This window comes from Carassius auratus, chromosome 14 (assembly GCF_003368295.1).
Source record: "Carassius auratus strain Wakin chromosome 14, ASM336829v1, whole genome shotgun sequence".
Classification (NCBI taxonomy): Eukaryota; Metazoa; Chordata; class Actinopteri; order Cypriniformes; family Cyprinidae; genus Carassius; species Carassius auratus.
Window position 1 is genome coordinate 12,927,346 of NC_039256.1, and position 27,594 is coordinate 12,954,939.

General features: G+C 36.2%; 3 protein-coding genes across 4 annotated transcripts; 1 reads left to right on the top strand and 2 right to left on the bottom strand.

Annotated features, from left to right (window-relative positions):
* Window positions 1–2,224: 2,224 nt before the first annotated feature.
* LOC113113679 (tumor necrosis factor receptor superfamily member 6-like) lies at window positions 2,225–7,365 on the top strand. The gene is made up of 8 exons (XM_026280071.1): window positions 2,225–2,384; window positions 2,755–2,863; window positions 3,168–3,296; window positions 3,574–3,688; window positions 4,129–4,214; window positions 4,386–4,501; window positions 4,620–4,638; window positions 5,879–7,365. The coding sequence occupies exons 1-8, from the start codon at window positions 2,340–2,342 to the stop codon at window positions 6,160–6,162; spliced, it is 903 nt and encodes a 300-aa protein (XP_026135856.1). The 5' UTR covers window positions 2,225–2,339; the 3' UTR covers window positions 6,163–7,365.
* A 2,945-nt stretch (window positions 7,366–10,310) lies between these two features.
* Window positions 10,311–23,270, bottom strand: LOC113113681 (pantothenate kinase 1-like). 2 transcript variants are annotated; one of them, XM_026280073.1, is made up of 7 exons: window positions 22,747–23,270; window positions 16,391–16,743; window positions 15,492–15,745; window positions 14,472–14,648; window positions 12,970–13,093; window positions 12,056–12,181; window positions 10,311–11,435 (listed from the first exon to the last, which is right to left on the bottom strand). In XM_026280073.1, exons 1-7 carry the CDS (start codon window positions 22,970–22,972, stop codon window positions 11,376–11,378), a joined length of 1,320 nt encoding a protein of 439 aa, XP_026135858.1. In that variant the 5' UTR covers window positions 22,973–23,270; the 3' UTR covers window positions 10,311–11,375. The 2 variants fall into 2 exon arrangements, with proteins under 2 accessions (XP_026135858.1, XP_026135859.1); XM_026280074.1 differs by lacking the exon at window positions 22,747–23,270 and adding an exon at window positions 21,368–21,898.
* A 1,516-nt stretch (window positions 23,271–24,786) lies between these two features.
* Window positions 24,787–26,394, bottom strand: LOC113113682 (C-factor-like). Its single transcript, XM_026280075.1, has 3 exons — window positions 26,029–26,394; window positions 25,731–25,908; window positions 24,787–25,199 (listed from the first exon to the last, which is right to left on the bottom strand). The coding sequence occupies exons 1-3, from the start codon at window positions 26,350–26,352 to the stop codon at window positions 24,913–24,915; spliced, it is 789 nt and encodes a 262-aa protein (XP_026135860.1). The 5' UTR covers window positions 26,353–26,394; the 3' UTR covers window positions 24,787–24,912.
* Window positions 26,395–27,594: the final 1,200 nt, after the last annotated feature.

A 27,594-nucleotide genomic window follows, 5' to 3' on the forward strand; every position in this document is an offset into this window, starting at 1 on the left:
TGAGTCCCCATACTGTGATTTTGTACAATCATGTCAGTTTTTAGACGCATTTTTTATTATCACTTTTTTTATTAATGTTTTACTCTACAGTTGTGCAGTTTTGGGGGGATACAGTACAGGAAACATTACTATTTTTAATGTTTTTGAAAGAAGTTTCTTCTGCTCATCAAACCTGCATTTATTTGATCAAAAATACAGAAAAAATGTAATATTGTGATATATTATTACAATTTAAAATAATTTGTTTTCAATTTATTATACTTTAAATTATCATTTATTTCTGTGATGCAAAGCTGAATTCTCAGCATCATTACTCCATTCTTCAGTGTCACATGTGACATCCAGTCTATCACATGATCCTTTAGAATCATTCAAATATGATGATTTATTATGAGTGTTGGAAACAGTTCTGCTGTAATGTGTGTGTGTGTGTGTGTGTGTGTGTATGTGTGTGTGTGTGTGTGTGTGTGTGTGTGTGTGTGTGTGTGTGTGTATATATATATATATATATATATATATATATATATATATATATATATATATATATGCTAAATCATGAACACAATGGCAGGGTGAAATGGGCTGTGATGCATGGGGCGCCAGGTAAAATCTTGCCTAGGGCAGCAAATTGGTCAGGGCCGGCCCTGTGCACCTCAGTCGTGGTATTGAAGGTGGAGAGAGCACTGTACATTCAACCCCCCCCCCCCCCCAACTCCCACCTACAATTCCTGCCGGCCTGAGACTCAAACTCACTACCTTTTTACCTTATAAACCTTATAAGGACCTTATTTCCCCAAATATATTGACTATTTTATATATAAAATAACTATAACTCAACTTATATTTAATTAACACTGACAATATGTGTATTGTCCTCTAGTGCCATCTGCCAGTAACAAAGCAGTAGTCAAGAAAAAAATCCAATAATTCACAGCAGAGGCTCAACGAATAAAGAAAATCGCAGAAACTGGGACACAGATGAGAGTTTGAAAGAATGTGTGTGACCGCAGTGTTACGTAAGAACAGAAACACACATTATCAGAGTTCATGGCTTCTAAGAACTTCTTTTCGTTGTTCAGGTATGAAAGGGTTGATCTGAAATGGCCATCTCGTCTAACCCCACCTCCCCACATGCACCCAATGAGTGTCACTTTCATGTGTGGTTTTTAGAAAAAAAGATGATGGAACAGTATGGTAACACCCAAACCGAGAGCGTGTGCTCACTCGCGTACAGTTTCTGAATAGAACAACCGACAAAAGGTTTGGTAGCAGCTATCAAGTACCCAAATATTCATCTGCTATACTGGTTTGATGGCATTTTTTTAAAAAAAAGCCACAGTACCTCACATTATACTTTAGTATAATTGTAGTTTTGAAGACACGATAATAGCCTATTCACTGAAACTGTTGTTGTTTAACCTGCAGATGTTGGTGTATTTGATATTTAAATCAAATTAAACCTATAAATCAGTCATTGCATATAGTAGGCTAGTTCCCTGACCGTCTGGCTAACTTTGAGGCATTTATAGTACAGGCAGTTAAAAAAGCTCCATTAGTCTCAAGATCCTGTGTTTGGAGAATGAGAAGTTTCGAGAAACTTATGAAATGGCCTGCATTGCCCTAGTATATCCTGGGTTCACACAGTGTAACGGAAGAGAATAAGAATGAGAAATGGAAATAAACTGTAGCTGAAATTTTATTGAACCACTGTTGTAAATCACATGACCATTTCCAGTGCAATAGCCGTACAGAGCCTTATAAAGGTACATTTTAATTAAGTGTTGTTGATAAAAATGCCAGATGCAAATGCTTGAAATTAATAGATTTAAAAGATCACTTTTGGTCTACAAATGTTCGCGGTAAGAACGACCTGAAATCTGAATAAAGCTCAATAATGGGGATTCCTTTATAACAAATTTCCCTAGAATACCCTAACACAGCTCCATAGTAGTGGAAAGTCCGCCCCATTTACATCGAATCGGTTCTTTTGAACAGTTCGTTTCAGTGAACCGGTTCGTTTGATTTATGTACATCATACCTTATTTAGGAAATCAAGCGTTCCTTGAGGGCTATGCAATTAATGCTATTCATTAAAACCAACTATTCTCGATTCAATGAGTATGTGATTTTTTTATTATTATCTCGAGAATAGCTTTGATTGAGCCGTTTTGTTTAGACCAATTGATAAGATTCAGTTGAAAAGAACAAAAAAGCTCGCGAAAAACACCGTCTACTCCCATCGCGAAAAACACTCCCATTTCCCTTTCCTCTCTACATGTTGTTGATGGTGTATTTGGTTATTTAAACTTTCTCCGTGTCTATTAGGCTACTATTCAGACATGTATGTACGACGGCGACATGTCGTCGTGTTTCTGTGGTGTGCGGTAAGTAAAACCTTTAAACCTTATTCAATTTTATAGCCTACTGAGTTTAATGCTGCATATCTTAAACGCCCTACATCAACAACCACCATCCCTTGAGGAATACAGAAATGTATTCAATCGGTGTTTATTATATTTGTTGATTTCGGTTTTAAAATAATTGAATACAACTTAGAGAAGATATTATAAACGTACTAAACATTTAGTATAAAAGGTTGAGAATCACTTTCGGTTTCGTTTTGTCGCTAGCTTTCTGAAGCGGTATGGTCGCTGTAACTGCGGTTGACAAGGCATGCCTGAAAAGAATTTCAACAAGAAAACTTAACTTTAATTTCAGAATTGATCTGTTAAGTGCCGTTTTCCCATGTTTCAGATGTTTACTGTTGGGCTGACAGAAGGCAGGAGCCTGCGCACGAGACGCAGCGACTGTGAATACGGGACTTATCCGCACCAGGGAAGAGAGTGCTGCCTTTGTCCCAGAGGTAGGATCTTAATATACCCTATACACACATAGCCTACACAGTATATATTGTAAGCGAGGTGGACTTCGTTTCTTATTTCACATCAAAAGTCTAGGCACAGGGTTTGAATAGATTTACATTCAGCAGGGCTTTATTTTTCTGGTTGTCGATCCCCGATATTACAACAAATAATTAAATATGGAATAGTTTATTGTTTTGTGATCAGATGAACTTAAAGTTATTTCTGGATCACTTAGATAAGATTGGAACAGAAGGATGTTCTCAAGGATATATAGCTACCAGTGTGTATTTGTTTGTGTTACAGGTAAAAGGGTCTTGAAAGACTGCACAGATACAAATGAAACAGATTGTGAGCTGTGTGAGCATGGCACCTATATGGATCACCTGAACAGTGAGAACGAATGCTGGCCTTGTAAAGTCTGCGATTCCAATGGTAGGTCTTAACATATGAACCTTGTTAGTTTTGTCAACTAAACTGTGATTTTTCTGCAAATCATTTTTATTTATACTCTCTAATAAACAGGAAATTTAACAAACGGGCTGTAGACAGTCAACTGTTATTTTGAAAATATTAGTCAAAACGTAATGCTAGAGATTGGACTGTTTTCAAAGGCTAGTACTGTGCTTCTTGAAGCCCAAATGGAAGCATGGGCGAAACAAATTGTACAAATTCTTACAAAACTTATTTCTGCTTTCTGTTCTTGCAATAGCAAACATGGAAGAAAAGGACAAATGTTCGCTATATTCCAACACTGTCTGCAAGTGCAAGAATTCTTTTTACTGTGAAAAGGGTAGCCCGTGCAAGATCTGTTATCAATGTGACACGTATGTAGCCAAATAACCTTTTCTTTCTATTCTTTCTATGTGTTTAGAAAGTTAGAATGGAGATTACTATAAAAAACTTGTGCATGCAGATTTCTTATGTTGCTCCAATTCAAACCAAGTAAAATCTAAGCAAAATGCAGACTCGGTGTGGCGGAAACATTAAAATGTTCTTGATATAAGTTTTCTTTAGTCTCTCTCTCTCTCTCTCTCTCTCTCTCTCACACACACACACACACACACACAAAATAGAAAAATAGCAGCAATGCTTGTGCTTTCATAATACATAGCAATATTAATTAAATAACTGTAACACTGGTGCAGTTGGCCATAGAGTGTTTCTGCTGAGGGGTTTGCTAACAGTTCCTCGAAGATCTGACATTTTAAGCATTTTTATAGTTTATTATTCAGATGTCTCTGTTTATATATTGTTTACCCCACAGGTGTGAGAAATATGGAGTGAAAGAAAGTTGTACAGAGACCAACAACACTGTGTGTCATGATGCCAAAGAGCCTGAAAACCACCAAGGCAAGGGCTGCTTTATCACTGATTTCATTACATGCTAAAATGCCCATGTCCCAAGAGCACTTCTGTGTACACACAGTATAAGCAATAACTGAAAAACAGTCCTCTAAAGCTTATGCAGTATAAACTCTAAGAACATTACAGATAATGGACTCATATGATTGCTTATTTCAGGGGCCACTGTAGCTGGTTTGGTATTACTACTCATAGTTGTGGCTGGTGTTATTTTGGTGGTCCTTTGGCTACAGAGAAACAAAAAGTATTGTTTTGAGGGCAGACCGATCGTTCCGGTGAGTCAATTCTCTTGTTGTAAACTTTCATTGCACCCTTGTGGTGTTACAGTTGAAGATTTTATTTGCATTTTAAAACTTTTGTGACTGATGGATTTGTCTGTTTCTCCCCACGTAGAAACCCCCGACACTGGAAGGTATGTTTACTTCTGAGAACAATTTGATATGTTACCATATAAAGTTTTTAAATATCTAATATTAGCAGTCCCAACACCAGGTCGTTGGTTTAAAATCATGTAAATACATCAAAGTAAGGTTGATGATACCAGAGCCGGCACCAGCGCAGCACTGATGAGGGGGCGGCTGAGGTGACGAAAGGGGGCGATGACATAGCACAAAGTAAAAGTATATATAAAAAGATCCTTTTGTGGCCCATTTACGTATTTGTCAGACCGATATTACTACAACCATTAGAATACAGGGTTCACACAGATAGAGATTTGGTCGTGAGGCAGATCAGTGGAATGAAACATGTATTCTGAGTGAATTAACCTATTAAAAACTTCTTAGCAAATACAGATGGCAGAGTATTGAATAAAACAAAATCACACAGCTACAAAATTCTAAAATCTGACATCCAGGGAAAAAAAATGTTAGCAGTTTTAGGCATCAGTTTTATCACAAATATAGACAAGTGACACCACCAAAACCACCAGAAAAACTTAATTGTGTCTGCTTTACAATGAAACACAAGCTCATTGCGACTGATTCCCTACACATAACACATTAATTGCGACCCATTTAACAGATGAATCATTTTAAGTTAGAACAACTTGAACAGCAACAAACAACAACAATACAGCAAAATAATAAACAAACTACGATCATTTAGCTCTCTATTAAACATATCCAACATAAACAAAAAAATGTGACTTTGTGAAACAGACTGTCCTAAATTGTAGCTATTAGTTATTAATGCTAGAAAGCTTATGTATTTGGCAACTATATATTTTTTAAATAAACCATTATTTTTGACATTTCGCACTCATCTTGGGTGAGGGGGCGACATTGCCATCAACAATCAACCAGGTGATACACAGGGCCCACAACTGATCTAAAGTATCCAGATAGAAATTTGTTAACCATTCTCAATAGAAAAGTGCCAAAGCAAAATTGCTCAAAAAATGTCGCCCCATGTATCATCAGAATAAGTCATCTTTAAACTAAGAGAAGAATAGAGTGAACTATAGTTACCTATACAATGTGTACCATACGAATAAAACACGTCATCAGCAGTGTATTAAAATAAGCAGTTATTAAAATAAATCCATGCCTGTTTTGTACCCTGTTGATGGAAAGTGTCTGGAATATAAAGACATTAGATCACAGTAATAGCAGGCAAGAAGCTAATATCAGTGCTCTTCTTTTTCTGTGTAGATTTAGACCTGGACCCTCACCTACTAGATATTGTTGACGTTCTGGACTGGAAAACGGTGAAACATATTGCCAGGCACAGTGGCATGAGAAAAGCTGAAATGGAGGTGCATGAGCTTAACAACATAAATGATGTGAAAGAACAGAAATACGCACTTCTGCATGCTTGGTACGAGAGACAAGGTTTATGTGGAGCCTACCCAGCTCTCATCAATACGCTGTATGAAATGAAGCAACGAAAAACAGCAGATGAGATCCGGAAAATTGTTGAGAAGGGACAGAACTGAATGTGGTGCCAAGTAAAGATGCACAGTGTTAAAATATAGGATTTTTCCCTTGACATTAGATATGGAGGAATATGGATAACAGCCATATTGTGATTTTACTTTTCATCTTGTTTAAATAATGAGGCCGCTGGAGTGTTTGGAAATTAGCGACACCTGCTTTACTCACCGGTCTCGCGTCCCACGGAGGAGATCGGAAGGATACAAAAGAGGAGCGATGATGGTGAAGGACTAGAGAGGATCAGGCCTGGGCTTTATTTTGTGTTTTGTTTTCATATATGCACGGCAGTCGTCCACGAGGGGCTGTCACGCTGTTTTGTGTTTATTTTATTCTTAAAGTCTCATTTAAATGTCCGTCGGTTCCCGCCTCCTTCTTCCCGTGATTGTGGAGTTGGTTTACTGTTGTTTACATACATTAAGTGGACATACTTATGTTTTTTTTTTGTTTTTTTTTACTGCACATCATGGTGAAGTCCAGTCCAGTCTATCCATGCAGTTGCAGAATAATCTCTGGAAAAGTATGACTGGAATTCCACAAAAAAAGATTGAAAAACACATGAAACCAGCATGTAAAATTGCAGATTCGAGAAAGCAATATGATAAAGGTCTTCTATTGCACAGTGCAACATTCATTTTATTCCTTTTAAGTACAACGTTTTTATCAAAATCCAATTGATCCATGATTTTCCTAGTGGAATTTAATAACATAAGATTATCAGAATCTTGGTTGAGTTTAAGGGCGATTTCTGCAGCCTTTAGTTTAATTTGGTCTCACATTAGTCTGGCAGACACAGAAGTGACATTTAAATTCTGGTAAAGGTGAGACGTGATTAAGAATGAACCTAGTGACTGGACGTGTGCAAATGGTGGTGAGGAAACATCCGGCCTCTGGAGCGCCCACTGAACGTAGGGATTTTTCATTCATCTCTAGACATATGCTGGACAAGATGCTTCCTCTCTCACTTCTATTAGACTCTTGTTTCCTCATCAGTCAAGGTTTAGCTGGTTTTGCTCTCTCCAGCTCTGTTTGGGACATACTTGCTGTTTTTCTCTCATTTCTTCTGTTCCTTCTTGCTTTCATTTATAAGGAGCAATCTAAATCAGTCTGTAAAAAAATGGTTATTGTGAACTTGCTTCAATTGACACTGTGGTGCACTGGAATAAATGCTCACTTATGTCTCGGAGATAAATGGGACAGTTCAGCCAGAAAATGAACATTCTTGTCATCATTTACTCACCCTCATGAATGTGAGAACACAATTATGAGTAAGAGCACTAATGAAATGAAAACTGCATAGACTAGCCTTAAAAGTGTTTATTTTCTCAATTTGTTTTATTTTTACGAAATGTTCATATGTTCACATGTTCATTTAATGTACATGTACTCAATACTTGGTAGGGGCTCCTTTTCCTTTAATTACTCCCTCAATTCGGCGTGACATGGAGGTGATCAGTTTGTGGCACTGCTGAGGTGGTATGAAAGCCCAGGTTTCTTTTGACAGTGGCCTTCAGCTCATCTGCATTTTTTGGTTCTCGTTTCATCTGCATGTTTTGGTTCTCGTTTTCCTCTTGACAATAGCCCATAGATTCTCTCAAGCACACCAACTCCATGGTCATTTAACCAACTTTTGGCAGTGTGGGCGGGTGCCAAATCCTGCTGGAAAATGAAATCAATCTACAAAAAGCTGGTCAGCAGAAGGAAGCATGGAGTTCTCCAAAATTTCTTGATAATCAGGTGCAGTGACTTTATTTTTTTTTTTTAAAACACAATGGCCCAACACCAGCAGATGACATTGACCATAAATCATGACAGACTGTGGAAACTTAACACTGGAACACATTTCCCAGTCTACAGAATCTAGAGCAGACAAGGAACAAAAACAACCACCTCCAAAGTGTGGTACACATTGGCACACATGGTGTGTGCTCTTGAACAGATCAACAGGGCAGAAACCACAGCCAGCCCACATGAGGTGGAAAACTGGAAGTAGAGTGGACCTCTTGCTTGCTTTCAAGTCAGCGGTCTAAACTACTTTTAACTGCAGTCCTGGATCCAATATTTGTTTTGCCTCTTACCGCATGTTGTGTTCATACTATACAATGACTTTTAGGGGGGTCGACTGTTTAATTTCAATAAGACGTTTTCAGGACCCAATCTGTTGCGGTTTTGGCTTGATCAAACCCAATTTTCCTTTGGTCAAACTCCCCTTAGTAGCCTACAGTTAGCTGTCAACTTCAAAATCATATATCTACACAAAAATAGTTTGAGACCTATAAACCTTTAAGTTCTAGATAATAATAGTTTGTGCGACAATGACCCGAAGTACTTTACTCATAAGCAAAAGTAATTTATGGGAAAAAAATATATATGCCCGGAATGTGTTAACTAATTTTTTGTGATTACTGAAGTACTGAAAATTCAAGACCAAGTGAAACACTGATATCAATATGTAATATGATTTTTTCTTTAGTGTTCAAGCTAAAGCTTTATTACCCTAAGGAGCAAGGTGAGCCACTCATTTGCTTCTGAAAAGCATTTATCTATGTTTTTAGTGGGTTGTAAGTGGATTGATTGTTTTAGACATTTAGTAGCCTATCACAAACCTGTGCAATTCTTGTCCTCATTATTAAATGTAAACTTTTCAAAAGGGTGACGATAACTGAATAGAATTTAAGTGACAAATTTTCAGTGGGTACACTTTTAAGTTATAAGAACACAGTTTAATAGTAAACAATTAATAAACATCTGTTTTTCACCTTTATTATTCTTTGAAATGTCATTTCTTGAGTCTATGCATAACAGCATCCAGTTAAACCCAGTGAATCACCCAGACATCAAATCCCTCATATTTTCTAAAATAAAGCCACAAAGATCATCACCGAGTGTCTTCAATGACATCTGAGAGGTGAAAAACAAAGACAGGAATATTAACGTTTGTACAATAGCATATAACAGCACAAAGTATCCATTAAAGTAGCATTAAACAAGCAACTCAAAGGATCATTGGTTAAAAAGGTCAGAAAGAATCAAAAGAAAATGTCCATACAGAAACAGAACGTGTTCAAAAGCCCCTTTACACTCTTCATAACAGTGTTAGTGACAAAAGTCAAACAGAACATGAGAAGCTAGTTTCTAAGAGCTACATGACTCTCTCAACCAAGCTGCTTTTAGCCAACAACATTCAGAGCAACTGCCTTTACTGCATAGCAAGAGGAGAGAAAGGTCACCTTTCAGAGGAAGAGAACATATACTTATATATGATCTCTAAGGAGTTGTATTTTAGACTTTAAGGTCTGTGTGTTGTTTCTGTACTAAATAAAATTGCTGTAACTGGGAGCCAGTTTTGCTGCTTACTGGTATGACAACAAAAGTTACTTTTCAAACCATACCAATGTCTGCAAAACATGAAGCTGTACTAAGTCTAATGTGCAATGGATAACAGCTCCGAGTATAGCATAGAAATGTGCAGTGCAATTACACAGGCTTGAACACTTGAAACATGCTCATACTTGCATCTTACTAAGATTATGTGGCAAGAACAAATTGTCAATACCATAAATGTACAATCTTCATGAATCTTAATCATCCATAAAGCTTACGGTTTTCAGATTTATACACTGTTTGGTTGAAAAGAGCAGCCTAATCTAGAATGAGGGGTTTTCATACATAAAAAAAAAAAAGTGCAGTAATGGCAAAAATAATAACAGAATTAAAATCAAATCACACAATGACTGTCAAATGTTGTACCCAAAATATGCTGTTAAATAATTAAATGCAAATATACAAGGCCAACCAAAGCCTTATTTATATATTATAATGGTATATGACATTTTAACTGCACTTTTTTTTATTTTATAAAAAAAAAAAAAAAAAAAAAAATTACAAAGAAAATAAAATAAAAAAATTAAACATTCTGGAAGAAGAAAATAATATTGCGGTTAACGTGAGGCCCCCAAAATCAAATTCAGATTTTTCTGTGACGTTACCTTGGAAAACCCATAAAAAAAAATAAAAAAAAAAATTATAAAAGTAAAAAAAAAAAAAAAAAAGAGGAAATAAAATAAAAGCACAACCTAAAAACAGCCACAAATGTTAACGGAGGAGAACGATCACACAGAAGGCAAGAAAAACAGCAAGGAGAAATGAACGATAGAGTTAAATAGTAAGAGAGTGGTGTTTTTATTTTTAAATGACATATGATATTGAACTTCATCTTAGAAATACTCTTATGCTAGTTAACTTTTAGGAGAAGTAATGTGGTTCATGGCCTGGTGAAGCAGGAATGCTTGCACTGACAGGCTGTCTGGTTTGACTCCTCCCGTCTCACTTTGGCACTACAGTGGAAACACAGATAAAGATGACTGAAGTAGCTTTGCTTTAGATGGGAAAAAGAATGGGAAAAGGCAAGATGAAAAAGAGGCAAAAGCTGGACAAAGACAACAAAAATGTGGGACGTTAGAGGAGAGCTTTCTATCTGAAGTGCCTGTCAAACTGGCCACTTGGTCCCACAGAATTCCCTCTCAAAAATAAAAGTGAGACACCCTGAGCTTCCTGTGTATCATTTTATAAAGTAAAGGCTTCATGTGAATCAGTGTAAATATATATTTTTAGAACGTTCAACTATTCCAATATAATTCCAACATCGAACCGTTTAAAATTACTTTCAGGCATATAAACGCATAGAAAACTGTTAATTGTAGTGAAGAGGAAGAGTGAAAAGAGATGCAACCAGAAAAAGGTTGCTCTATGCTGTGTAAAGACCAATGCCTTTACTACAAGAAGTCTGCACACATTTAACACAGACCTGAGACTTGAAAATCAACTCGAACAGTGTGTCAAACATCATTTGGGGTCTGAACAGCAGTTTAACACCAAAAAAAAAAAAAACCCTCTGAAAGGCCCATTATTTAACCAGGCCTAGAAACAGCAGTTAACGCTGAATACCCTCACCATAGCAAAACCTTAACACAGCAGGTTTTGGCCACCATATAAACTCTCCCTGTTCACTACACAATGAGATTTACAAACAGTATAAATGGAAAAAAGTTGGAAGTCTGAGGGAGACTAAGTTAGTCATAAAAATATTATTTAGAATCTTATTTTAAGGGTTATTTACAGGTTAATTACTATAATGGCTTCTATTAAATTTCCCAGTGTTCCCAGTATTCCAGTTTTCCTGTTGGAGCTTCTGGATCATAGGAGATGATGATTTCCTTTATGCGTCATCAGCCGACTTCAGCAGGTCTAGAAAAGCACCGACGGCTCCAAAGTATCCCTGAAACGTACATACACACATATAAGTGTGCATATAAATATACATATTTTCATTAAACTACTGCTCTATAAAATAATCATTCTGAGAATCTTCACTGTTAGACACTGTTTCAAAAGTCTCAGTATTTAGTGAGGACACATGAACAGCTCAATAGTGGCAGTGATTACTTTTACACTGTTATGAAATATTCCGGTTTCAATTAAATGCAGTTATGTTTGAACTTTCTATTTAGAAAAAAATTCCTGAACTTTCCAGAAAACAATATATATTAAGGAGCATAACTATTTTCAAAATTAATAATGATTTCTTGACACCTAAATTGGCATATTAGAATGATGCTGAAGACTGGAGTAATGGCTGCTGAAAATGCAGCTTTGCCATCACATAAATAAATTACATTTTAAAATACATTAAAATAGAAAACAGTTATTTTAAATCGTCATAGTAGGTCATAAAATTATTTTTTACTGTATTTTTTATTTTTTATCAAATAAATGCAGCCTGGGTGTGCATAATAGACTTTGAAAAACATTTAAAAAAAAAAAAGATCAAATCTTTTGAAAGATAGTGTATTTCAAAATATTTGACCAAATCAATGATTAAAACACTGAGAGAATTACCTCATGTTCCAGGAAAAGGGCCCTCAGCTGGCCCTTGGACCAGAAGTCCATAGCATAGGCAAGAAGCTTTGTCGACACAGTGTTTATACGCAGAAAGTTACCCACAAACACAACCCGCTCAATCTTCTACAGGACGAAACAGAAACATCACTCAGTATGACCAGGACCAGACAGAATGTGTGGATGTTTTTCACATTTTCCGCACTCATTTTGCAAGAAAATCTCCTGAATTTTTGAATATTTAAACAGATTAAGACACTATTTAATCATTTAAACTGAGTGCTGAGTACTGCATCCTTTCTGCAGGCCTATATTCCATGTGGGCCTGTTTTAAGTCTAAGGCCTGGTTTCACAGACTATTAAGCAATAGTTCAATTAGGACATTTAAGTGGTTTTTATAAACATGTCTTAGAAAATAAAACATTACTGGTGTGCATCTTGAGACAAATCAAGGACACTTAGATATTTAAAGATATGTCAGTTCAAGTTTCTTCAATTAAAACAGCATTTTAGTCTGGGACTAGTCACTAGGCTCAAGCCTAGTGCTTTGGCAGGTTGATTCCTGCAGTACTTCTCCAGCACAAACAGGGGGAGTCCTGGCACAAGCAATTTCTTTAAAAAGGGTTTTTATAGAAGGTGCTCAAATAGCTGTTTCTAGTTAAATTCAAATCATTTGCCATCTTCATCTTTTCATAGATACTACCTAATGTGCTTAAAAAAAAAAAAAAATGGGTAAACCGGGGCACTGTTGGTTTCTGCTCTGATGGTGTTCTGTACGCCCTGAAAGCCCTGTACAATGCTGCTTGATCACCAGGCTACAAGGCAACACTGTAGAGAAGCCCAGAGTGGCCAGACAGATGCTCACAGCTGCTGCTGACAGCACACAGACGCACACACACAAAAACATAACAAACCTCATTAACCGCACACATGCGTGCAATGGAGCCAATGTTGTTGGTGATAGTGACAAGTGTAGCTCGGGCCAAGTCCTCTTTAGAAATACTGTCCCTCTTCTCTTTGCTCATCATGTGGCCAAAGCTACAATAAAAACACAAGCACATATTTATGTATCGATCTATCAGACACTCACAGAAAGAGACCAGTTTATCTACTAGTTTCATAATAACATAGGGCTGAATATTGATATTGCAGTTTCTATAGACTATGCATCTAAATCAATGTAGATTGTGTAGTTATGATAAATATAATAAAACAAAAATAACCAGTAAAATAAAAATAGACTATATATAAATAATACATACATGCAATGATTTATAGGATTCTAAATGTCTTTACTGCCATCTTTAAATTAACTACATGCATCTGTGCTGAATAAAAGCAGGGCTTCGTACAAAAATAAAAAAATAAATGAAGGAGCCACTAGCTCCTATAAGAAACTAAATTAGAGGGACAAATTATTTTTTTAAGTGCCACAGTATTATATATTTATATATATATATATATATATATTTTTTTTTTAACACTAACATGTCAGTGATACGGTCGTGTTTATGCCTCATCTTTTCTTGTCTTTATCAGCATTTTAAACCATCTTGTAGATGTCCTGGGAACTATGGTTCACTTAAAGTGGGAACTAAACGTCTTTTCCAACTTGAGAACTATGTACAGTCACAAATAATTAATTGCACAGAATCTGTGCCAATATCATAGACCACAATTATATCAGTATCACTTGGCCATTGAGTGTAGTTTGGGCTCCTCCTCAATGCATCCTATAAATGTTGTCATATGTCTTGCACAAATCCAGTCTGTTTTTCTTCATTAGTAACATTTATATTATATTATACAGGTGGTGTTGAATTTTATCTATAGCTTCTTGCATTCTTTCTAATCATGCAGACAATATGTTAAGTAAAAATATGAATCTGCAATATAGTGGATATATTTAGCAAACTACTTTATAGTTATTTTTTCTAGCTGACTAATGAGCTAATGGACACCGAATGGTTATTCTGAGGTATATGTATTGTTACGTGGCACTGTTTGCAAGCTTTACACATTTTCAGCAGTTTGAAACCCTGAAAGAGCGATTACATGAGCCATTTCAGTAATTGTACTGTATCTTAAACCTTTTGATGTCCATTCATGTTTATTTTATACCATAGTAGTAAAAGTAAAGATATGATGGGTTCATCAGCAAAAATGTCACTTGCAAATTAATATTTTTGGTCCCAAATGCAACTGTTTTAGGTGGAGTATATATATATATATATATATATATATATATATATATATATATATATATATATATATATATATATAAACTGATAGCAAACTGCATGTATGCCACATAAAACAGAGAAGACTACACACAATCTCAATAAATACAGCTCCGTAGCAAATTTCATTTGTGGATCTTTGTGACCTGATACCATGGACACAGTGTCTTCTGTACCTTGAAGCCACGGCGGACCCTTGCAGGCCGAAGCGCTGGTAGTCTCCTCCATAGATGTCCTTCACCAGTTTGTCCACATTGGTGCTGTCCCCTTTGCTGGCCATTTCAAGGGCCTCTTCAAATGTCTCACAACCAGTCAACAGGCAGCAAAGCCCCAAAAACGTCCCTCCACCAAGACTAAAGAGAGAAAAAACATTTAGAGTCAAAACATGGTTACAGGCCACAACTGAAATGCACATGGGCATTCATAAACACATACAATTTGACCTAGTGACCACTATTTAAACTATGTGCCTATGGCAAAAACAGGTCAAAAGCAGACTAGCTTACAAAAGGAGACAAGCAACAAGTTTTGTGGTCACTGAAACACAAAACAAGGTCTGTGTCACACATAATGCAACATACTCAACCAAGAGTTCGGAATAATTAAGATTTAATGTTTTTGAAAGAAGTCTCTTATTCTCATCAATGCTGCGTTTATGTGATTAAAAAATACAGTGAAAATAGTCATTCATTACAATTTAAAATGTAATTTATTCCTATCATGGCAAAGTTGAATTTTCAGCAGCCATTATTCCAGTCTTGATCCTCCAGAAATCATTACAATTTATTTTAAAATGAATTAACACTATTACTGATTTTACATTATTTTAATCGAACAAACACAGTTTTGGTGAATGTAAAAGACTTATTTTAAAAACACAGTAGTGTAGATGAATGTGGTACACGTACAGAAATGACTAAACTAAACAGGATCAAACTGACAGGGAAACACACAGAGCTTTATAAAATGTGGTAGTTCCTAAACCTCCTGCAAGTGCGACGGAGGTGCAAGTGAATTTTATCACACAGTAATTAAAAGTGCAGTGCTCTTGAAACGGCTTTAGAATCTGTCAAACCAATGTAAATTCTATTTAAAGTAACTAGTTTAGATGGGCCTGGACTACGTCTGGCCATGTTACTGACGACTCTTATTTGTAGGTGTCTTCTACATGGTGCATGTTGCTCAGCCGTACTGACCTGGTGCCTGTCACTCGTTTGTAGTTGTCCTTGGTGTACACTGCTAGAATGCTGACGCCTGAGCCAATGTTGACCAGCAACATGGGAAAAAGGTTGTCAAGACAGCAGGGTTCCTTGATGCAGTTCTGTGTGTCGGAGGGGTTCTCAAAGTAATAACACTCGGGATGATCGTTAAAACCGACCGAGTCTATGTACAGCAGCCCCTGGATCAGACAGTCCAGCTCATCCAACTTCAGCAGCTCTAGGTCTGCCATCTACGATACAAAAAAAGGATTCGTGACTATTCAAATTTCATCCCTTCAACATATTTCCTGATGACACATTTTTAATTAAAGAAAAAGACTTTTCAAAGCCTTTATCAAAGAGAGACCTTAATGTTTTTATAGGTCAGTTTAGGTGAGTTTTAAATTAAGCATCCTTAAAACAAGATATAATACTAAAGTTCAAAAGTTTGTGTCAGAATGATTCAGCAAGGATGCAGTAAATTAGTCAAAAGTTGCATTAAAGACATTTATACTGTTGCAAAACATTTACATTTCAAATAAATACTGTTCTTTTGAACTTTAGAAAATAAATGTATCACAGCTTCCACAAAAATATTAATGTTTAAAGAACAAAATCATGACATCAGAATGATTTCTGAAGGGTCATGTGACACTGAAGAGCAGAGTAATGGCTGCTGAAAGCTTTGCCATCACATTTTATAATTTAATTTTAAAGTATATTACAAATAATTTCTAAAATATATATTTTTAAAGTAAATATATTTTTTTTTTTATTGTATTCTTTGTGAAATCTCATTGGTCTCCATAATACATACATATTACATAGCTGTATGTTTAACATTTGATTTAACCATCAAACCAGATTGAAAACCATGCTGTGGTCCATCTTCTTACCGTTCTGAAGTCGTTCTCAAACTTGTATGCCCCGCCACCGGTGGCACACAGTGTGGTGTGCAGACTGGAGAAGTGCTTATCTCTGCCCATCTGGATGAATCTGTGCATAGCAGCGGTGGGGAAGCGGATGAAGTGAAGGTTCCCTGTGCGACCGCAGATTGTCAGGTTGTGCAGCTCCAGGTGTACATCACGGACGCCGGTTTTACCATAGGCCGTGTTGGAGGTGAGGTACCTGCGTATGCTCTTCAGATTCTCCACCTCTTCCAGCTCCTCTTCTTCAGTGATGTCTTTTGGCTCGAAGTAAACAAGCTTTACTAAAGTACCACCGATATCCATTCCAAACCATGGAAAAGCTAGAAAGAGATACAGAGATTGATTACAATGATTGTATAAGTTGTGTTCCCAAGACAATAGACACTAATAAACTGAACTGACAACTAAAAACTACAGAAAAACCCTCAACTACGCAATACAAGGAAAAGGTGAGTTAAAACATTGACCATATGTTTGTTGTGTACACTACAGTTCAAAAGATTGTTCTCTTTTTAAATAAATTAATATTTTTATTCAGCAAGGATGCATCAGATTGATCAAAAGTGACAGTCAAGACTTTTATATTCTTTTATGTTGTTGTATAAAATATTTCTATTTTTAAAAAATGCTGTTCTTTCGTACTTTCTATTCACCAAAGAATCCTGAAAAAAGCACCATGGAATCCACAACACTGATATTTAAAAGAAATGTTTCTTAAGCACCAAATCAGCATATTAGAATAATTTCTGAAATATCATGTGACACTCAAGAATTGAATAATGGCTGCCGAAAATTCAGCTTTGCCATCAAAGGGAGGAACTACATTTCAAAATACATTAAAATGGAAAACACTTATTTGGAATTGCAGTAATATTTTACAATCAATGTTTTTCTTTGTATTTTTGATCAAATAAATTCAGCCTTGGTGAGCATAAAAAACTACTTTCAAAGCAGCTAAAAAAAAAAAAAAAAAGGAATAATAAATAAATAAATAAATCTTACCAACCCCTAAATTTTACAGGCAAGCAAGCAAATTCACACATTGCATGCAGGCCAGACAGAGAGAGGCAGTCACCGCAGCAGCTGATGAAGAGTTGGACAGTTACTATGGCAATAGCCATGGGGCTGCAAATTGCTGTTGTGAGAATCACACACTCAGACAGCAGAACCAGTACGAGTTATTATACAGATGTAAAGGCCTATTTTTATAATTAATTACATATCAGTACACCGAAATTTGAAATCCAAATTTGACCTAAATTACAGCTCAGTGTCTAACAAGCGTATCAAATAATAGGTACATCATTACTGATATGAGTCTTACATCTGACATTCACTGGTCTGACACCAGAGAACCAATCTGGAAGAATTAGGGCAGGTCAGAGACACAGATTTGAACTTGAATAGCATGGCACACGCAGATCAATTTGTGACCGATCACTCCCAGGTATTAAAACATTGTCAGCTGGTGCTGCACGGGTGACCTGTCTGTAACCAGAACCCTCTCTGCTACAACATCATCTCAAATGACCCTCACACTTCTTTCCCCCACTAATATAGATCTTGGCGTATGCTGGGAGGGTTATTTTGGACATCACTCCTATTTCAGAGAATGCAATCAAGTGGACGAGAGGCCATCTAAACGAATATGCACGTGCTCTGCTTCCATAGTTTTAAAAATAACAGGGGAAATGCATATTATTTGAAGTGAAAGATGCAGAAGAATATTCTAGCCAGGAAAGAAAGAATGTTACTTCTTCATTCACTGACCTGAATGGCCTGAGCCAGAAACAGCAAGTGAACAGGGGGTGTGACAGTGGTGTGACATAATGACATCAAACAGCCCATGTGGGTGAAAGGTCTGTTTACTTCCCCCCCAGTCAGCCAGGATTGGAGAGAGAGAGAGGGAGAGAGAAAAAGGTAGGCAAGTGTGTCCATGTGAGGGGCTGGGAAAGGAGAAGAAGTGGTGAGAGAGAATGTGACCGAGAGAAGGAGAGGGGCTGACGGAGAGAAAGTGGTAGGCAAGTGAGTGTCCATGTGAAAGAGTGAGAATGAGCCCATTACTTACCCATTAGACAAAGGTCGGGGACCGCCTTGGGCCCCAAAAAGCCAAAGGCCCCACAAAATGCTTTTCATATACGAGATGTGCATTAAGCATGGACACGTGAACTGTTATTGTTTAATGGTGTTTATTAACATAGTCCCTTTAAGGCAAGTCATTTCCCTCAGCTGCCATCTTTGAAATGCCTCTCAGGCGTACAAGTGCAGTTCCTATCTCTTTGAATGGGGAAACAAAATTCTCCAAAACTGTTTGCCAATCTTACCAATAAAATCTAACAACAACGGTCTCACAAATGTTGTTTCTTATGCTCCAATAGCATAAAAATCTTATTTAACAGGCTAGATCAGCCAGTGCACATGCACAGCTCTAAGCTGACGTCTCAGAACGCTGACTGTTTCTATAGCGACCAGGACTTCTAAGTTGCAGCTGCAATGATGCGATGACTTTACTGATTAGTGATTGGCTCTTTTACTCAGAAGGCGGGGCTTCCTTTGATAAAGCAGCCATACTGAGTGTTGCATTTTCCCCAACAACTGTCTGCGCTGAACGCGTTTCCTTTTTATCCTGCTTGTAGTAAATAAAAATATCATGCATCTGAACCTGTAATTAAATATTGAGCAACAGTGTGTATTATGTTTATTTTTTGAAATGCCGCTTACTCATTTATGAGAAGGACCCAAGTAGAGGACGCACATACGGTTGTTTTTTGTTTGATATAATCCTTCGGTGTGTAAGTGTATTATTTATTTTTTATTGATCAGTTTAAATTTGTAGTTAAAATAACTAACAATAAATGTATTTTAAAGTTTACAATTAGACCGTCTTTGGACAGTGTAGGCAACTGGCCTGAGCCCAGGCACATAGGCTCACCAGTGGACTTTCCTCATTAATACAGGTTATTTTTTATTTCTCAATCTCACAATTCAAGTTTTTATATGAATCTCTGAAGGGAACCTACTGTCTGCAGGAAAATGTCAATGGCATTTTAATTTTATCTGATAAAGAAGCATTAATGAGCGGAGCGGTTACCACAAATACCCCTATAGACCATTTCAAGCACACATATGTATATGCACTTATGTGTATTATTTTTAATTGTAATATTTCACAATATTACTGTTTTTGTCTGCATTTTTTATCAAATAAATGAAGACTTGATGATCATAAGAGACTTCTTTAAAAAACATTATAAACAGTAGGGATGCACGATATTGGATTTTGGCCGATATCGATATGCCGATATTTTCTAAATAATTTTGGCCGATGCCGATACCGATATCGATATATATACAAATATATACTGATATATTTAAACTTTAATTTTACTGAAGAGAAATCCATGTATGTCTTCTGTACTGATTATACCATAAATTTATTATTTTACAAATGTAGACAGACATTCACATCTGAAAAACAGGTCAATTATTTCACTTGTAGAATATCGGTTTGGCTCATCGGCAGAAATATTCATATCGGCCGATACCGATAATGGTCATTTTAAGCTTTTATCGGCCGATACCGATGTTGTGCCGATATTATCGTGCATCCCTAATAAACAGTAATGTGTACAAACTTTTGACAAGTACTGTATGTAAACAATAACATCCTATAACTTTCAACTGCTTTTATTTCCAACAAATGTATTCATACTTTTATGAACATAAAATGCTTAAAAAAGAGAGACATCAACATAAACACGTTTCACATATGTCTGACAAACACAAAAGGAGTAACGATTCCATGGACAAAGGGGGATCAATGTCAAAAGCAGCAGTCAGTATCTGGCCTGGCCATCAGCAGCTTTAAGTACTACACTGCATTTCAACCTCAAGTTCTCAAACACATCTGGGAACTGGAACAGAAGAAACGTGTCCATCACTCGCATAGAGAAATTCAACATTATTGTCAGAGTTACAGTCACTTACAAGGTACTGCAAAAGTGGACAAAATAAAATTAACTTTAAAACTTTTTTTTAAATATAAAAATCTAATCTAATGTAATAATAGGGTATTTTATGCATAAATATCTAATGCCTATCCACTTTGTGTGTTTGTGGTGTGTGAATCTGAACAAAACCACTGAAACCAACATACGAGAACAAAACCCTGTGGCAGACAGTCCATAACTTTGCAGTAACAGCATTCAGTATTGAAAAAATTATAGATGTAATAATACTGAAAAAAAAAATAACTGACTTGTTTTTCCATTATTTCACTATTCTTATATATCTCCTTGTATTATCTGGACAATTCTTTTTAACTTTGCATTGCCAGCACGTCTTGTGTTATTGCTTCCTTATAATAAATAGCTGGTTGTATTAATAAATTTGGTCGCTTTGGATAATGGCAACTTCTAAATGAATACAAGGAAAACATCAGCTCATAGTCTTTACCAAATGACAAAGAAAATATCTAAATAAAATCTTTGGTTAATAAATTAGCCTAAAATATTGCTTATCTGGTAAGAATACATTTCAACACTATTTAGTATATTTAAAAGAACAATAAAACAAAACAAACTATTTAAACTATGAATGAAGTTATTACTACAACACACACAAAACGAGGCTAAAGCTGAGGAATGCTGACAGGTTGGCCTGGCATGCAGTCTGACACCACTAAAGACTCGCTGAACTGTATGAATGCTGTATTAAGCATTCAGTTTTCTGCTGCCGTTATCTTTGGCAACACAAACTAAACCTGACATGAAGTCACTTTATTTTATTACATACTTTCAATTACCAAAGGAAATAAATACATTTACAGTTTCACCAAAGTATGCAGTAACGAAATAATAATAATAATAAAAAACTATCAGCAATTCCAAGGAAGTAGTTTTTTTTTTTTTTTTTACATCACACATGGATGAGGTAATGTCTTACCTGGCTTCCTTGAACACCTCCTCAACTTCATGATGGCAGTCCTAATATATTCACGTGCAAACAAAAACGCCCCAAACAGCAGGAGAGCCCACAGGCAAAACGCAATTAGTGGTTCAGTTTGGTTTGTGATGGCATTATGACTACACTTTCAAAGTTTAATTCTTAGCGTCGCTTTTAAAAAGCGAATAAAAACGGAGAAATTCTGCAGAGTGGAGGGTGGGGGCGTTTCTGTCAATACCTTTAAAGAGGCCACGCGAAGACAAAAGTCAAGAGCTGATTGGTCGATACGCGTCGAGCCTTTCCATCAGGAGTGATGTCAGCACACCTCCTGACTTAACAACGACCAATCAGAGAGCGAGAAGAACAATCTCAAGTGTTTCCTCAAAGCAAAAGACACTCTTCGCAAGACAGGTCAGTGACATCATCATTGAGATGACAGTTTGTGAACTGAGAAGCATTTCTTTAAATGCTAGACCCGAATAGTTTTCATGTCATGTTACTGAACGTTCAAGAAGCATTACACATTTGAATGTCATCCTTTGCTAAAAAAAAAAAAAAAAAAAAAAAAAACGAATCACCGTTTTAAAACAATCTGACAGGGTTTCCTGAAATACTATTCACTGACAGTGAGTCGGTTCTTTTTAGTGAATCAAAAACATACTGTGCGTCCAAGATTGCCGGGAAAAATGACTCGGAGAATCGGTTCTTTTAAGTGAAACAAACAACAAAACACTTACAAGTCATTAGTTAACGCACTGATTAATCTGATTTAGTGGACAGCAGATTATTATAACCCAACTAACGTTACTGTGCAATACTTAATTTTCTTTTATTTTTTTACAACATTTATAAAACTACATGTTCTCTGGAAATGTGTAACTTTCGTTACGTTTATTACCTCAAAATTCTGGCAACATGCTTTTTGAGAGCAGTAAGTTAAATAAAATGTTCATTTCTTTCTACTCAAAAGTACTAAATTAAAGAATCGATCAACCCCCTAAAATTCTGAATCCGACTTTTGACTCTTGTTCAGAGATCAGTAATATCGATTGACGTTAACGTTACCTGAGGTAAAATTGTGAGGTCAGAAGTCGATATGATATCTGTAAATACCTCATAAGAAATTAATCCACACATACATTCACTGACAGTTTTTGTCTAAAAATGAGGGCAACAAATATAGTGTCATTACACTGGCAAAATTGTATTTTAATCCAAACAAATCACCCAGTGTAAACCATTACTATCGCATTAATGTGTTAAACATTAACACGGTCGCGTCCAGTGTATCTCAGGGCATTACTGCTTATCAGAAACCGTTGAAATCTAATTTACGAATATTATCTGAACTCTGAAGGTGTCTGTGATTATAAACTTACGCGGTCTGTTTTTCTTCGCTGATTCCATTCGCCTCCGTAACCGACACCTTTTCGCCGGAGAGCCGTTGGTTTGAGGGTCGTGGTGAAGATGGTGGTGATTATCCTCCGTCGGACTGAACGGGCTGCAGCTCCCGTTGCTCAGCTGTCGCCGGAGTGGCTTGTGCATGCCGTTTGTGCAGCAAGGAGCCGTTCCTTTCTGATCCATCATTGAATCGGCCTTGTCCATATTTCAGTGTATAGCTTAAGGTTGGTGGCGAGCCTCTAAACAGAGACGCGTTGGATGTGTCGCGCTCTCGAGATAACAAACGGCTCGTGGCTAATGACCTACACCAAACGCACGGATTTAATCTAAAAACAGATGATAAAATCAACTGTTTAAAAGTGTCGAATGCTAAACGACGAGAGTAAAATACCAACACACGATGTGTTCGAGGTCATCGTCGGTCATATTTGTACTCATGTATTCCTGGCGCTGCGGCAGACACCCCGTCAAACACCCGGCTCATGACGTCACCCGGAATGGCTCCACCAACCAGTTAAACAGCCCAGCGCCGAATTGCGCGCGCATCGCACTCATACAGCCGTCCTCTATCGCGATCAGAAGACAACAGTACAGAACGATCGTTCAGTTCGTTCTTCACAAGTCAATTGAAACAATGTCTTTAAATATCTCCGTTTCGCGTGTGCGGTATAACTGCATGTTCGCCTGCGTCACTCTTGTGTGTTGACTATCTATCTATCTATGTATCTATCTATCTATCTTCAGTTTCAAATTAATCATTTTAATGAGTAGCAATTGAAAGCGATTTCTCCTAGCATGAACGTGTGGGGTGAATGAGGTCAAAGGGTTTCAGTTTAGTGGTTCTCAAACATGGAGTTAAGAAAGGACCTTAGGAAGAGATGAGGATTCAAACTAGAGAATTATTAACAGAAATAACATTTATGGAAGAAATACAGGCTCATTTTATTGGTCATTTGAAATAAATTTGTTTTAAATCTGTGATGTATCTTCATGCTGAAATAAATCAAATAAAGACATTTCCAGCTGACGAAGCTACACCTGTCACAGTTTTCAAATTGAAGAACAACTTCCCACCTTTTCACTTATAGCCTAATAAAAATGATCATGTTTTGTTTAGAAGCAATCATAAATATTTGAGAATATAATTAAGGTTTGATAATTAACCATAAAACAATAAATTATTTATTAGGTTTTTTTAATTAACTTCATTAATAAAAATAAAAAATAAGATTAAAACTTTGTTTTATTTTGTGATTGCACTCAATTGGTTTGGTCACACAATGGAAAAAAAAAGAAAAGAATTGACAGTCGACTGAGTGGCAAAGATAAGCAAGTACCACATTAATCATAGGCAAAATAAATAAATTACAAAAGCAGTAGGTCTCCAATCACTGCACTGTGTACTCTAGCTTTTTGTCATTCCAGTTAGCTTCAGAATGGAATATGTCAAATACTAAATAGTGTTAAGGAATAACTGCAACATTAAATGTAATTTCACTCATTGTGTGCAGTATACTGTGGGTGGTACTTGTGCTAAAATAGCATTAAGGAAACTGCAGCGAATGTAACATCAGTGACCTCAACTACTTGGAAAGACAGGAGAGAACTCTCTGCTATAACGTAATGATTCTAAATAACAAGGTCAAATGGTCAACAAAAGGTCAAATGACAACTGAAAAGTTGCTAAAATCAAGGCTTTCTTCAATAGGATAAAAAAAAAGTTTTTTTTCACATTATTTCTTAAACATTTTATCAATGCACATAGATTTTAAAATAGAACAAAAAATTATTTTGCTATTATAGCATGCACACAAAAGTCCAAGTATGACGTCTTTCATACTGAATTTTGTGATAAGCTCTTATCTGATGTGGTAGTTCTTTGTTTTGTGCACAGCAGACAGACTGTACCATTCTTGCAATCAAAATGAAAAAGAAACAAGGACAGTTACATCAGCAAGTCTTCCTGGAAAGTTTGTGTATGTTTCAAAGATTTTCAACAATAACTTTTAATTCCAATGTTTCTTTAATATGCAAACATTCGTTTTTTTGTACAAGACTTCAGCATTGTTTTTCAACATTTTTTCTAATCCACCTTATATTTAAATGGGGTACAAACAAAATACTGTAGTTTTTGACAAGACCATTTACCAAGGTATTTCAGTATTGTCCCATGCATAGGCTTTACCTGTTTTGTCTATATTTAGAGTGTCTATAATCTTCATAAGGCACTGGACTGAGTACTCTGTACTGAACAGTTTGTCCTTGGGTACGTTTCGATGGTACGGCCGAGACAAATCTGTATTCACGGTTCCAGGATGCAGGGATACACACACAATTTTAGAGCGCCCACGACCCAGCTCAATGGACAGGTTTCTGGTGGCCATGTTTAAGGCAGCTTTAGACATCCTATAGCTGTACCATCCTCCAAAAGCTGAGGACAGAAATATAAACCAACAGAGATGTAAGCATTGGGTTGTTGAAACAGAAACAGTCCAAATTTGGCTACAAACAACTCTAGATGCACAAAGCTATAATCATTAGTAGGTTTTAAGTATTTAGGCCCTGCTTGGAAAAGTAACATATTTCAGATAAATTATTCTTAGAGAGAAACTTCCTCTGCGACAACTCAACAAGACCCTCTAGTGGGAACTTATTTTAAATAAGTCTTATGTTTTTCTTTGTTTGATCTATAGTGAATGAACAGTTAATTGAGCACTTTTTAACACATAAGGTTTAAAAGAGTAGCAAAAGTTTCAAGTCAGAACAGGTAAAACAAAAAGTTCTCAGACTGTGCCTCAAGTACAGGCAACTTTATAAATTCTGTTTTCCACATGAGCTCATCTGATTTTGACAGCTAATCAATTTGTTCATGAAGCTGCTGATTGGTTATTGACTCCTCACCTGTAGCCCTATCTTGTTCAAACCATATTTTCTACATGAATAGAGAAACTTAGATACCAACCATTGTCTCCTATAGATCCCACTCTAGCAGTCATGTTTACAATGATGCCACTATGCTGTTTCTCTTTCTCTGGGAACTGTTGGCCAAAAGCCCCAGTTCCCTTCTGAAGCAGGGGGGCAAAATACTTGGCCATCACCAGTGGACCCACTGTATTAGTGGTCAAAGTGGAAATTATTGCCTGAAGAGGTGAGAAGGGAGATAGGGGTGGAAGTGTTAGGAAAAAAATTTATATGAACATGTCTCACAAGTCACAACGTAGCTATAATTTCAGTTTAACTAAAAAAGGTTCAATGGTCACCTGAGCGGACACGTCTCGTAAACTTGTTTCTCCTTTACCGGAGGGATGAAGCATGGCTGAAGAATTAATGATCAAATCCACTTTCCCAAAGTCAGCTTTGACTCTCTCGGCAGTTCTCTTGATGTCATCTTCCCTGCTGACATCCAGTTTCATTACAGTCATCCTGTCCGCGTGCTGCGCGCTCAGGGCTGCCAGATGTTGCGAGGCCTCCGGGTTTCTGCATGTTGCGATCACAGCTGCCTGAGATTTGTTTAAGAGTAGATATCTGCAGAACTCAAAGCCCAGACCTCTGCTCGCACCCTGCACGAGCGCCACAGCAGCCATGACTCCTTACGAAAACAAGATGCACGTGAATTTGTAATGGCTGCCCTCTATAGGACAAAGAGAAGAAGGACGCTTACACAACCAACAAGTTTTGAAACTTGGGTGTTTCCGTACCAGATGGAGTAATTTTAATTTACATGGTATTTTACAAACAACAAATGGAAACACATTTTTTAGGTAGTAGGTTAAGTATTAGGAATACATGTAGCTAGTTTGCCAATTACGATTTTATATATATATATATATATATATATATATATATATATATATATATATATATATATATATATATATATATATATATATATATATATATATATATATATATATATATATATATATATATATATATATATATATATATATAATTTACATTTACGATTAATACCGAAATATCAAACAAACAAGAAATACATATATATATCCAAGAATAGGTTTACTATATTATTATCAGTAGAATTCGTAGATGTATAGTTGCATAAACCATGAAGCAAAAAATACTTCCAAGTGTTTCTGTTCGCGAAGTGAATTCTTCATCTAGAGTAATGAGCCCATATAATTTGTTCAACAAATTTGATTTACAAAATCGGCAGTAACAGAAATCAGAGCCCATGCAGTTTTTTTATTACTATTTTATTTATATTTTTCCACTAGGAGGCGACAGCGCAGCTTGTTTCCCAATTATTTTTATTTATTTATTTTTTTTACAAAAAAAGACGAGTTATTTTATTTATTTTTTAATTTTATTGATAACAAAGTTATTTTCTTGGGGTTTGTAGCATTAATTTCCAGACAACATCTATTGGCTCCTCAAATATTATACAAAATGGGGCAGATAAATCATGGACCTTCAGAGTGAATAACACACCCATTATTTTAATGATTTTGAGCTATGTTTATGCATTCCTATAGGCCTATTTGTTTCAAATGTATGTGCCGTTTTCAGTTAAAGTATCCTAAATGGTTATCACTTTAAATTAAATTTAAATTTAACTTTAAATTAAATTTTAATTTAAAGTAGAGTTATAAATGATCTAGGGCTGGGGTGAGGATAAGGCAATATTAATATTGGCAATAATAATTTGACTTCCACAATATTCACACATAATACTGTAAATGTCTATGTTTCTACCAGTGTTAAAAACCACCCGTAGCAGTGCAGCCTGTAACACCAGTACTCTTTTTTACTTGACATTACGTATAGTAAATATAAATGGTAGCTTCTGGAATTATTTTAATTTA